Below are 13,021 nucleotides of genomic sequence, written 5' to 3' on the forward strand. Positions count from 1 at the left end.
AGTAGCTTCTAAAGCTAACCAATTTTAATTAAATATTGCACTAATCAGTGCCCTCCACAATTATTGGCACCCCTTGTAAAGATCAGTAAAAGGGTAAAAAATAATACTGAATATTGAAAATAAGTATTTCTTGATGAGGAATTTATTTTATTCTGAATAAACTGATTTCAATTAGAGGTTGGATTTTTATCTTTTTTTTTTTTAGTGTGAGACGAAGCGACTTCACCAAAAAGTAGATTTTTTCTAATCCTTTTTACTAATCTTTACAAGGGGGCCAATAATTGTAGAGGACAGTGTACATGTTATGTACTCTGCTTTGTATTAGCGTTGTTCTCAGATTAGATCAGCAACATACACACTCATCCTGTGAGCATGGAATAGAAGAAACGTCGTTATGGTCCAAGGAATTGTTCGAGATGATCATTTGGATTTGTTGCTTTACAGTGTCGTATCGAATCTACATAGAATTGAGAAAAAAAATCTAGTTTAGCAGATAATGCTTATGTACTTAAAGGATATGGGACATGAAACATAAATGCACACTATATCAGTTTCTTTCCATTAAAAATATGAAATAATTGCATCAACAAATACAAAATTATCTATTAAATTCAACAAAATCGTTATATTCGTGATTATATGGCATTTCTGCTCGAGCTCCGATATGCATATTTTACAACCGGAAGAGCCGCTGTCATGTGATCATACGTCACAAAAACTTTCGGGCACAGCACAAGCGGGTAGATGAATGGAGAAGTGGATGACAAGAAAATTGTTTTTATAGTCTTTAACGTACATTGAACATCATGGTGTATTGTGACCTACCAGTCAGTCAGACGCGCTCTCACTCCTGTTAGCAATGTAGCTAGGCTCAGCATGGCCAATGGTATTTTTTGGGGCTGTAGTTAGATGCGACCAAACTCTTCCGCGTTTTTCCTGTTTACATAGGTTTATATGACCAGTGACATGAAACAAAGTTCAGTTACACAAATTGAAACGTGGCGATTTTCTATGCTATGGAAAATCCGCACTATAATGACAGGCGTACTAACACCTTCTGCGCGCTTCGACAGCGCATTGATACCTTCACTCGGAGTTGTACCATTATTTTTTAGACAGGGTGGACGGACCAGGGCATTCGCCCGCCTGGCCGTGCCCGACGAGGAGCGCTCTCGGCCGGCTTGGGAGGCAGACGGCAGCCCCTCCTGGAAGTGTGGTTTTACCATGGGCCTCATGCGGTAAGGATTAGTATTATAATTTTGGGTGTATCAATTATTGATTATCATAATTCTGACTCGTTTCGCCATTTTGAATGTTTTCATCTCGGACTCTGGAAGCATTGTATCTCAATCAATCTCGAAAAATATCAGCAAAAAAAAACTAGCTTGCAACGGACTTTAGCTAGATCTATGATGAACTTTCATTGTATGATACAAAAATAATACTTCTTTCAACAGATCATTAGCCTTTGAGCAGAATTGTTTTTAACTTACCAGGAAGTGTTATCGAGCCGACCGCTTTCAGTTTCATGAGGGGTGAATGAACTCTCACTCTCAGAATCATCTGACCCGTCAGAGTAAAGACAAGATCCATGTTCATGTGAATTTCCAGCTATCGGTTCGAATTGATAGGGTCTAACTTCACATCTCTGTGAAACATCGGGAATATCACTGTCGATGGTGTCCATTTCGGTAACCTGTTTACATTAGATTCCCAAGCGCTGGCTCCTTGGAAAGTTTTTGTGACGTCACGGGTCACGTGACTGCTTAGCTCATTAACGAATCCTTGTTTTACGCTGATGTATAAAAAAGTTGAATAATGTGATGATTTTCACATTTTTGACGCCCTGCAGTGATTTAGATGGCATTTCTTATGTCCTTTATACATAATTATACCCAGAAAAAAATCCATGTCCCATATCCTTTAATGTTTTATTTTATAGCGTAATGGTGTGCAAGTGTAGCTATTCCAGTGACAACTCCTCACTAAGCAGCTAGCTACGCTTTAATATCGGGTTTTCTGGCACCTTTAGCGAGCTCCCTGTTTATTTATGCAAGGCGACCCGACTCCAGTGTACAGCTGCTCTGGTTTATTGTACAGAAGCAGTGCTGAGCTGGTTCAGTACCTCCAGGTTCAGCACGTTCGCTGGAGACTGCAGCATGGTTCGCTTGATGGGAATTTTGAGCAGCGTCTCCAATCCAGCGCTGTACGATGCCAACTCAAGCTCATAATCCTGGTAAGGAGAAGATCGAGAGTGAGTTCACACAGTCTACATAAACCATGGGTGAATAAATATGTTCTCTGACGAACAGCACAACATCGGGATATAACTAAAGGCTGAAGATGATGAGCATTTCCAGAAGAGACATAGTGTGATGATGAAGGTGTGTGTGTGTGTGTATTCTAGCGAATACCTTGTGGGAGTTTCAGAGGTTTTGTGTCTGTAATCTTCAAAAAGATTCATGATCAGTCGTAATTCTCATATTACGTCACACCTATTGAGTTTTTTCATCTGACATCACAGGGTCACGTGACGCCCCAGTGTCCGCCATTTTGAACGGCAAGCTAGCTAATGTCAACATCATAGTAGCTAGTATGTTACTGTAGCAACGTTTACGTTCAGTCATTTGGATGACTGTTAAAACCTTTCAGTCTCAAGTTTTTCCTTTACTGTATTTACTAGTTTACTGAGCCAGCCAGCCCCGGAGCGCGCTAGCTAGCTAGCGCCAGCCAGCCCCGGAGCGCGCTCAGTAAACTAGTAAATACAGTAAAGGAAAAACTTATAACGGGCCATGTCTCAACAGACTAAGAAGTTATTTCAATGACATTTAATAACATTTTGTTTATCCTGAGGACCGAAAGTAAATGAAAATGTGAACAAACCTTAGCTGTCAGTGAACAATCCTGGTGGAAGCAGGTAAACGTCGTTCTCTAAGCCTGCTAACCTCAATTTTTGCAAATACCTCTCCCTCTGCTCGCCCTGTAAATGCCCTACGTCGCTGGATAGTGAAGGTGTTTTCTGCATCTCGCTCCTTTTTCTTTTATGTTTTTCGTTTGTCGCCTTCCTCGCATTCAAACTGATTCGAGCCGTGACGTCCAAAATGGCAGCATCACATGACTTGGTTACGTGGGTGAAAAACCTCAATATGGACGTTTTTGAAAACATATTTTTTTCCTGTGTGTGTGCGCCTCATATCACTGTTTTCTTGTCAACAGATATTTCTAAAAAAAAAGTTTGAAAACCACGTTTTCAAAAATATGTGTGGGTGGAGCCTGAATGTACAGAGTGTTTTATCTTGCGCGCGCGTGTGTGTGTGTGTGTGTGTGTGTGTGTGTGTGTGTACACCTTTATGGAGGCTGCACAGGTGCTGGCATCCTTCTGCACTTCATCCACTTTGTCCTTTTTCCCCTTAATCTCAGAATGCAGCATCTGTTACACACACAGTCATACAGTCATGTGCTCAGTTTGTAGCGCTGCAGCGTGTGTGTGTGTGTGTGTGTGTGTGTCCCCTTCCTGTCAAAGACATTTGGATGTGCTGTTGTTAACCAACTCTCCTTTTTTCTCTCACGGAACAACCTCCTGGATCCTCACCAGTCCGGCTTCCGAGCCAGACACTCAACCTAGACTGCACTTCTGTCTGTCAGTGAAGCACTTCATGCAGCACATGCCGCCTCCCTCTCCTCAGTCCTGATTCTCCTTGATCTTTCTGCTGCATTTGACACTGTTGATCACCCCATCCTCCTGTCATCCTTATCAGCTCTAGGGATCTGTGGGACAGCCCTAGACTGGTTTACGTCCTACCTCTCCAGTCGCTCCTTCCAGGTTACCTGGTCTGATAGTGTATCAGCACCACACCCACTTACCACCAGTGTCCCTCAAGGTTCAGTCCTTGGTCTGCCTCTCTTCTCCCTCCACATACAGTCTCTCGACCCGATCATCTCTGCTCATGATGTATCCTACCACTGCTATGCTGAGGACACCCAACTGTTTCTCCTTCTGACACACAGATCTCCGCTCACATCTCTGCTTGCCTGTATGACATCCAGAGCTGGATGGACAACCATCACCTGAAGCTCAACCCAGGCAAGACGGAGGTAATCTACATTCCTACTCCATCTTCTCCACCCCTGGACATCGTCATCTCCCTGGGGGACATCTCTAGGTCTCCTTCACCCAGCATGAAGAATCTAGGAGTCGTGTTCAACAACAAACTCTGCTCCTCAGTGAACATCACTGCAGTGGCCCAGATGTGTAGATTCCTCCTCTACAACATCTGAAGTTTCTGCCCTTTTCTCACCACCTACTCTACTCAGCTCCTGGTCCAAGCGCTGATCCTCTCCCTCTTGGACTACTGCAACTCTCTCCTTGCTGGCCTTCCAGCTTCTGCCATCAGACCTCTGCAGCTCATCCAGAATGTTGGAGCTCACCTGGTCTACCACCTCCCTTGTTCTTCCCATGTCATCCCTTTGCCTGCCGACCTACACTGGCTACCTATTGCAGCTCACATCAAATTTAAAATGTTGGTGCTAGCTTACTAGGCTCTTAAGGGGTCAAGTCCAACCTACCTCCAGAGTCTGATCCGCCCCTACACACCAGCCAGATCCCTACGCTCTGCTACTACTGGTCACCTGGCCCCTCCTCCTCTCTGCTTCTGTCCCGCCCACTCATGACTGCTGTCTGTCCTGGTTCCCTGTTATTGGAATGACCTTCCCATTGAGGTCAGAACTGCCAACTCCCTGACCACCTTCAAGCACAGACCGAAGACCTACCTCTTCAGGCTACACCTTCCCCCTGCTTCCCTGTCCACTGTGTTTTGGTCAAGACCAATCCAAGCTGTGTGCTGTCTAGCCTGGGGTTAGCCGTTTTGAGTTCTCTACTTAAGTTGTCCTTTATATGGTTGGTTTGTTTCCTTGGCTGTTTGAGTATTGATACTTCAACAGAATATTACACTAGGTATCTATTCTTTTAAGTTCGTTTCTTAAGACACGTATTTTTAAGTACGTTACCTCGCTTGTTGACAGTTTCGGCGAACACTTCTGCCTTCTTCAAAACAGTCACCAGATGTCGAGTGGTGACGTGCCTTATCAGCTGATGTTACTCTATGGAGGCGTGAACGTCCCGCCCAATTTGACAGGTAGTCCACGCCTCCTGCTGTCAGGTCGTTGCCCCAGGACGGCGCTCCAGGTGTGTGACAGCGCGTACGCTCCCTCATCCCGGTTCATCGTCCTCTGCACCCGCTTACGTATCTCCACTGCCTCCAAAATCCAATGCTGATATCTATTCTCTTCAGCGCGAATGACTCTGGCCTCTTCCCAATTCATTATATGATTTTGCCGTTTGCAGTGGTCTGAAATGGCTGATTTTAAGTTTTCTTGGTTTGCTTTTTCTTTTTCGGATCTTGTGAGTCTTTTTGTTGTTTCTTTTTCACATTCTAATTGGTGTTCTTTCCTGCGAGTGTGGAAGCATCTGCCCGTTTCACCAATATAGACTTTATTGCATGACCGGCAAGGGATTTCATAGATGACATTGCATTTATTGTCCAGTTGTATTTTGTCTTTGGGGTGAACTAGCAGCTGTCAGAGGTTCTTGTATGGTTTGACCGGGGTGTTGATGTGGTATTTCCTCATGGATCGTTGGATGCGTTCTGTAACTCCTTTTATATATGGTAATGTGACAAAGCCCCGGTTTGTTTTTTCTGTGTTTTTTCTTGTTTGTTTGTTTCTTTCCTTTTTTTGTGTCACATTACCATATATAAAAGGAGTTACAGAACGCATCCAACGATCCATGAGGAAATACCACATCAACACCCCGGTCAAACCATACAAGAACCTCCGACAGCTGCTAGTTCACCCCAAAGACAAAATACAACTGGACAATAAATGCAACGTCATCTATGAAATCCCTTGCCGTTCATGTAATAAAGTCTATATTGGTGAAACGGGCAGATGCTTCCACACTCGCAGGAAAGAACACCAAATAGAATGTGAAAAAGAAACAACAAAAAGACTCACAAGATCCGAAAAAGAAAAAGCAAACCAAGAAAACTTAAAATCAGCCATTTCAGACCACTGCAAACAACATAATCATATTATGAATTGGGAAGAGGCCAGAGTCATTCGCACTGAAGAGAATAGATATCAGCGTTGGATTTTGGAGGCAGTGGAGATACGTAAGCGGGCGCAGAGGACGATGAACCGGGATGAGGGAGCGTACGCGCTGTCACACACCTGGAGCGCCGTCCTGGGGCAACGACCTGACAGCAGGAGGCGTGGACTACCTGTCAAATTGGGCGGGACGTTCACGCCTCCATAGAGTAACATCAGCTGATAAGGCACGTCACCACTCGACATCTGGTGACTGTTTTGAAGAAGGCGGAAGTGTTCGCCGAAACTGTCAACAAGCGAGGTAACGTACTTAAAAATACGTGTCTTAAGAAACGAACTTAAAAGAATAGTTATAATTATCAGACATAATGAATTTTCACTACATATTACACTAGGTATCGCTGTCAATTGTTCAGTTGGCACTAGAACTTTCTTGTCTAGAAGTTCAGCACTTTGTGTACCTGACTTCTGCACTCACTGTACATTGCTCTGGACAAGAGTGTCTGCTAAATGCCACATAATGCAATGTAATGTAATGTAATGCGTGTGTGTGTGAGAGAGAGAGAGAGAGACCTTGTGTTTGCTCAGATGGTCGTGCAGGTCATGCACTGTGTTCACTTTGTAGTTCTGCAGTGCATCTAGGCGATGACTTGTCTGGTCAATCCAGTGGTTGATGTTTGAGCTGCTCTGTTTGTACTGATTGAGCTGCTCCTCCTGTTCCTCCAGATCACCCAGCCTGACACACACACACACACACACACACCATGAAAACCTGCTGTGTTCAGATGCAGTTGAGAGTTCATCTTTAATATCTGTGTTTAATACTCCACAGGCAGTGTGTTACGAATGGTTCTGTGTTGTTTGTCTCTGTGTGTACAGGTGAGAGTGTGCTCGCTCCCTCACCTGGTGTCGATCTGAGTGATGATGCGGTGCCAGCGGTCACGCTGTTGCTGCACCAGCTCAGAGAACTTGGTCAAATCCACATCACACTGGTGGAAGTTTTGATCAATTTGTCCGTTCCAGTGAAAGGCCTGATCCAGGTCCGACTCCAACACACCCAGAACCTCCTTCCTCTGCTCGAGATCTGCCTTCATGTTCTGTAAAGGAGTGCACACACACACACGCTAGATGTTCTCATGTGCCTGTCTATCATGTTTATTATACAGAGACATGTTAATTATATGAAGTTTAATAACACACTGTTATTAATTAACTGCATGTAATCTTTTTCTCAAAGAGTAAGAATGTTTTCACAAACTGTTCTAGTGTTCATCTTTTAGCATATTTCTGAGTGATAATTCATAGCAATGTACAATGGGACACGGGGGGTCAGAGAGGGTAGTACACCTCTGATGGTGAGACATGTCATGCTCTGTCGAGTAGTTCATCCGTAATTGGTCCTCATCTGGCACTCAGCTCTGGCTCCAAGAAGCTGTTTGCATGCAACAGCAGCCACACCCTGGGCAACAGTTTCGACTGGCCAGCTAAACTTGGTGAGGGTAGCCAATGGGTCGCAAACCCTCTGTGACTTTGGGCTTGTCCACCCAGGCATGCGAAGACTGGCTTTGGTGGACTGAGCAGATGACGTACCAACGAGGCCCAACGGCCAGAAAGGCGGTGTCAGCAGGCATTGTGGAGTGCCTAGAGCAGGATGGGACACGTAGGAGTCCTGGTCATCCACTGCAGCAGAAGGGGTCTCCAGGTGTAACAGTCTCCGTGCCACTGGGTCAAGGTTCCTTCTGCCGAGAGAGTGGGATTGCCCCCATGCAACAGCTCTTCCACTTAAAACAACTCACACGCAGGTGTCTGTGAACTCACTCACTCGCCTGGCCATCAACACCAAGTCCCACGGTGACAGCGGCGTGACAGAAGGGACAGGTGAACTGGCAGTCCTAGTCACAAGCCTACACGTGGGCGGCCTGTGGACCAGTCGTCACTCTTCTCACCGGGCAACGGAGAACCCCAGCAGCATTCCAGACGACTGAGCAGCCTGTTCAGGATGGCATTGCTCACCCTAACTAGGGAGGGGCCTAGAAAAGGTGGCCCAAACAAAGCTTGCCCAGACCATCCCGGCCAGCACTCCATGGCTGGCGGGTTTACCCACCCTGCAGATGATTCAAATGCAAAATGAAGAATCTAGTCGTAGGTACATGCAATATACGTACCCTCATGGATCGAGACAATGTCTCCAGACCTCAGAGAAGAACAGCCCTTATTGCAAGTGAACTATCAAGATACAACAACCAGTGAAATGAGACTTGCTGAAAAAAACAAAAAGATCCCCAGTATTTCTACAGGCGTCAATGAAAGGCTTATGAAGCTGCGCCTTGCCATCAATAACAAGCGCTTTATCAAAATCATAAGTGTATACGCCCCCACCATGGCAAGCACAGAGGAGACCAGAGAGCAATTTTATGCTGACCTGGACACCCTATTGCGCACCACACCTGCCACTGACAAGCTCCTTATACTAGGGGATTTTAACGCCAGAGTTGGCAGAGACCACGAGCAAAGCACAACATCCACATAGTCACCCAGCACAACAAGCACCCAATGCTCATGAGATTGACTTTCAACACAGCTAGACTCCTCTCAGTCAAATACCAGCAGGAATTCCAAACTAGGCTTGATGTTAAGATAGAGGCATTGGGACCTCTAACTGGTGGACCAGAGGAAAAGTGGAACCAGTTCAAAGAAGCTGTCACAGAGACAGCCAAGGCAGTAATTCAGTTGTTATGAACAGTTTTGCAATCAAGTTTCCATCAATGAAGCAGGCATGAAAACGGGTCAGGGGTGAAAAAGGTGAGAAGGGTGCGCGAGTGGTGACGTAGGTTCTGGTGTTGTTTTATTTTGTTTGGGTGGTCCTCCCAGGGGCTTCAAAGTTTGGGAGAATAGCAGGGTACAAATAATTTACAGCAGGGTGCAAAATGGTAAAATGTCTGCCAGCAGCAGACATAATGCACGCAAAGCATGCAGGGATGGATGGATGGATGGAGATATGCAAGTACGAATTTTTCATGGGGCGGGATGGTTTGGAACAGGCCATCTAAAATTGGGATAACATTTACCCGGGACGGGTATTTGAGGCGGGTCGTCTAGCTTAAGCTTGATTAGCGTTGTTACGCACGCCAGTGTTTCCCACAGAAATTTTGGAGACTATGGGGGCAAGCCATGGGGGAGGCGCGGGGTTGTTTAAAATTGAGTGATATGTTAAAAATTAAGTTATTACTGAAAAACTATTGATTAAAAAAAACAGACACTGAGAAATGGTCCTATAAACAACTTTACCAATATAAAAGATTACCAGGACTACAAAAATGCAGAAAAATAGGCTTTACTTATCCAAATGCTCCTGTTGGTTCAAAAGTTAAAGTGCATAGAACCTCACAGCACAACATGAAGTTACCTTAAAATATAATATAAATGCCTCAGCTTTCATGGAAGAAAAAAAAAAAACTATTAATACTAGTACTGTGTGCAGGCAGTCTCTCCTGAAGACTAAATTAAACAATAATTATAAACTAATAAAATAAATGGCTCAGGCTTCATAGAAGAAAAAAAACAATTTGAACAGACTCTCACAGTATGATGCTGAAGCTGCCTAAACAATGGAAAATAAAATACCATTTTGGCAAAAATGTTGGCATCCATTAATTCCTTCTATTAAGTAAAAAAATATGTTGCCAGATACTGCTGACGTTTTACAGCCCAAAATATGTTCAAAACCCACCAAAATGCACTTAAAACCGCCCAAATTGGGCGGGAAACCGCCCAATCTGGCAACACAGGTGGCAGTAATGGCTGCACTCATGTCGAGGATGTAAACACAATCTGGCAACACAGGTGGCAGTAATGGCTGCACTCATGTCGAGGATGTAAACACAGTTGACGCGGCAACGGACATACAGGACATAGTGGATGTAATTTACGTTCACAACTTTTTTTGCTGTCAGAAATATTTAATATTAAATTTTGTGACTCGACTGACAATAGCCGGCGGCATAACAAGCCATAGCCGGCGATTTGCCGCCGGTGACCGGCTACTTTTGAGACCGCTGTCCTCCCTCAGAATAAATATTATAGCCTCCTTACTAAGTATACTGTATTGACATTTGCACAAGGACATACCGTACAAATACAAATTCAAATACATGTAGTTATAGTGAAATTATGCCCTGGAAAAAATGCGAATAATAGAACGAAGAAAGTGGAGAACACACAAGGAATAGTGATCATTTTTTCCTTTTATTTGCCTGGACCACCAGTGTCTCCATGGCCCGCTTTCGCCGAGTTGCCACATGTTTCAGCCTTGCCCGCTTCTCTCCTTCAGCAGTCGGTTTCTTGGCCTGCTGAGCACTGCAAGTTGCTTGAGAGCCATACTTGCTCTGCTGCTGCGGCTTTTCCTCCTTGTTCACCCTCTGCTGGTGTTTGTATGTGGCTGCTGCAGAGTTAATGTTCTTGCACAATGTTCTGTCCACTTCCCCAAACTTCACGTCCTCCCTTCTAAAGAGCTGCATAGCTGTCTCCCCCTGGACATCAGCGTGTACTTGACCGTCTGTATTGCATTAAAGGTTTCCACATTCATGTTGCCACTCCTTTGATCAATTACATCATTCATCAGACTAAATGAGGACTCGACTCTAGGTCCATGAAAGATGGAGAGGCAACACTTAACCAGTGCACCCAGGGAGGGGTACTTGTCTGGTTTGTCGAAGACATGACCCCACCACTCCACGATGCTCTCTCCCTCCTTGAAGCTGGGGATGGTCAGGTCAACACTGAACCGCACAAGTTCCCTCTGGATATCCTGGTCTGCTGGCAAGAGGTGCCCCAGCATACCACTCAGCCTGCCGAGATATGGAAGTACCTGCAGCTTTCAGTTCTTTTTAAATCAAGGCTGAATACTTTCTTCTTTGCTGCTGCCTTTTATTAAATCAAATTTGAGACTTTTAATTTGATTTCTTTCAGCACGGACAGCACTACAAAATGGCGTCTCCACTATACAGTGCCCTATATAGAGGGCTACTGCGTGACGTCACCGTACCACGAGATTTTGTTAGGGCGCCATATTGGAAGACCTCAAGTACATACGTACATACATACCGTAAAATACCAAATAATAGCCGAGTTCCAATTAACCGCCGAGTTCCCTTTAACGGCCGGGTGTACGCGTGTGTTGTGACAAATAAAGGCCGGTTCCGAATACTCGCCGGGGTCTAAAAAAAAAAAAAAAAAGCGTCCGAACATTCTATCTAGAATCTTGAGGCCCAGCACTTTTCTGGTTTTCTGGTGTTTAAACGATTTTGCATTGCATAGTTTTCTACCGAAACAGTATGAATGAATGAATGAATGAATGAATGAATGAAATTATTTCTATAATACTGTTTACAACATTTTGTTACGTGATAATAAACATGCCATTTCAATGTTATAATCTTGGTCTACTGTAATATTTCTTGAGGAATGCAACTCCGTAACTTTTGACAGATGTCTTAGCCACCCCTTTGGGTATACCCAACGAAAGCCAGCGTGTGTGGTGACATTGAGGACTGCGGGTTTCCAAGGTTGGACTGCTGCTTCTGTTAAACGACCTAAATTGCCGAATGCATGCGTCAAAGCACACACCGAGTTTTATTAAAGACCTTATACCATTTCACTTGCCCTTACCCATTCGGATCTGGAAGACGCTTTACAAAAAAGGTGAGAGCGTTCTAACATGCATTTCAGTCTGCTCGCAGCCAATCTAATCCAAGGGGCCTTTTCAACAAGTAATCTGTCGTGCAAGTTGGGCAGAAGCACGCGTCAGGCAGGCAACATGTAGGCCTACAAGTCAGTAACCTATTCAACTAACTTTCATCCGAACTTTAAGTTTTCTACGGGGTCGAGCCACCGTACCAACTCGCTCGGGGAATAGGCTCATATCGGCCAAATAGGGAGACGTCTTGGAGAGAAACGTGATGCAAGATGACAGTATGTAGCCACTGCAGGTCACTTATTTTTCAGCATAAGAAAAAACCCTTTGGTTTGACACTTCGCACCCTAATTATGTTGCTTCAACGTCGCGCCCTCCATGCAATTTCAGATTGACAGACATCGCGAAGCGCAAAGGGTGGAGGCTGCATGGGTGAGGGTGATAGCAAGTGACCATAACTTTGCAGAGTAATTAAATCACAGTGCTGCGCACAGACAATGGTGTGGTTTCTTGATTATTTTGTAAAGCATGCGCTTAACTAGTCATTAACAGGAAAAGGTGTGTGATTTATCCTTTATCCACCCCGACTGTGCCATGCGAAGATGCATTCTGCGCGTCTTCAAAATTCCCTGAAGTCGGCACCGTGCTATCTGTAATCTAACTCTAAACAAACTGTAAGTTATACTGGTTAAAAGTAGGCCTATCTGAGAATGATTTTTTCCCCGTTTTGAGGTAGATTTTGGGGAAGGTGTTTGTGAAGAAGGAATTAATCGCCTGTTCCAAATAGCCGCCTAGTCTCTAATACGCGCCGGGTCTCTTACGTGATTGAGACAAATAATAGCCCGGGCTATTATTTGGTATTTTACGGTACTCACAATATAAAACAAAGTACGAGCGAGAGTAAAGTGACACGATGGCTGATAATTCTGGTTATGTGAGTACATTACCAGCTGCAGAAAGGGCACGGTATGTGGAGAAACTGGCTGTGATTGATGGGTTTGACCCATATGATAAGACTCGCAGCAAGGGAGAATGTAAACATAAGGAGGACCGGACACCAATTCTGCCATCTGTTTGCTACCCAGACATTGTAAACTATTTGTTGTTTACACCCAGTGCCTACACTGCTGATGACTTGAAAGCCTACAAAGGGCTACAGGCTTACAATTATGTTGTTAGTGGCTTGGTTCGTGATATTACAGCTGTTATTAAGAATAACCTACA

General features: G+C 44.6%; 1 protein-coding gene across 4 annotated transcripts in view; it reads right to left on the bottom strand.

Annotated features, from left to right (window-relative positions):
- The window catches only part of dspa (desmoplakin a), a 67,109-nt gene that overhangs the window by 10,369 nt on the left and 43,719 nt on the right, over window positions 1-13,021 (bottom strand). For all 4 annotated transcript variants that reach the window (XM_060917396.1, XM_060917390.1, XM_060917416.1 and 1 more), the window contains 4 exons: window positions 7,009-7,202; window positions 6,679-6,841; window positions 3,347-3,430; window positions 2,126-2,233 (listed from right to left, as the gene is read on the bottom strand). In XM_060917396.1, the coding sequence (XP_060773379.1) occupies window positions 2,126-2,233; window positions 3,347-3,430; window positions 6,679-6,841; window positions 7,009-7,202 (549 nt within the window). The remainder of the gene's footprint in view (window positions 1-2,125; window positions 2,234-3,346; window positions 3,431-6,678; window positions 6,842-7,008; window positions 7,203-13,021) is intronic.

The sequence above is a fragment of the Neoarius graeffei genome, chromosome 1 (genome assembly GCF_027579695.1).
Source record: "Neoarius graeffei isolate fNeoGra1 chromosome 1, fNeoGra1.pri, whole genome shotgun sequence".
In the NCBI taxonomy this organism is placed as follows: domain Eukaryota; kingdom Metazoa; phylum Chordata; class Actinopteri; order Siluriformes; family Ariidae; genus Neoarius; species Neoarius graeffei.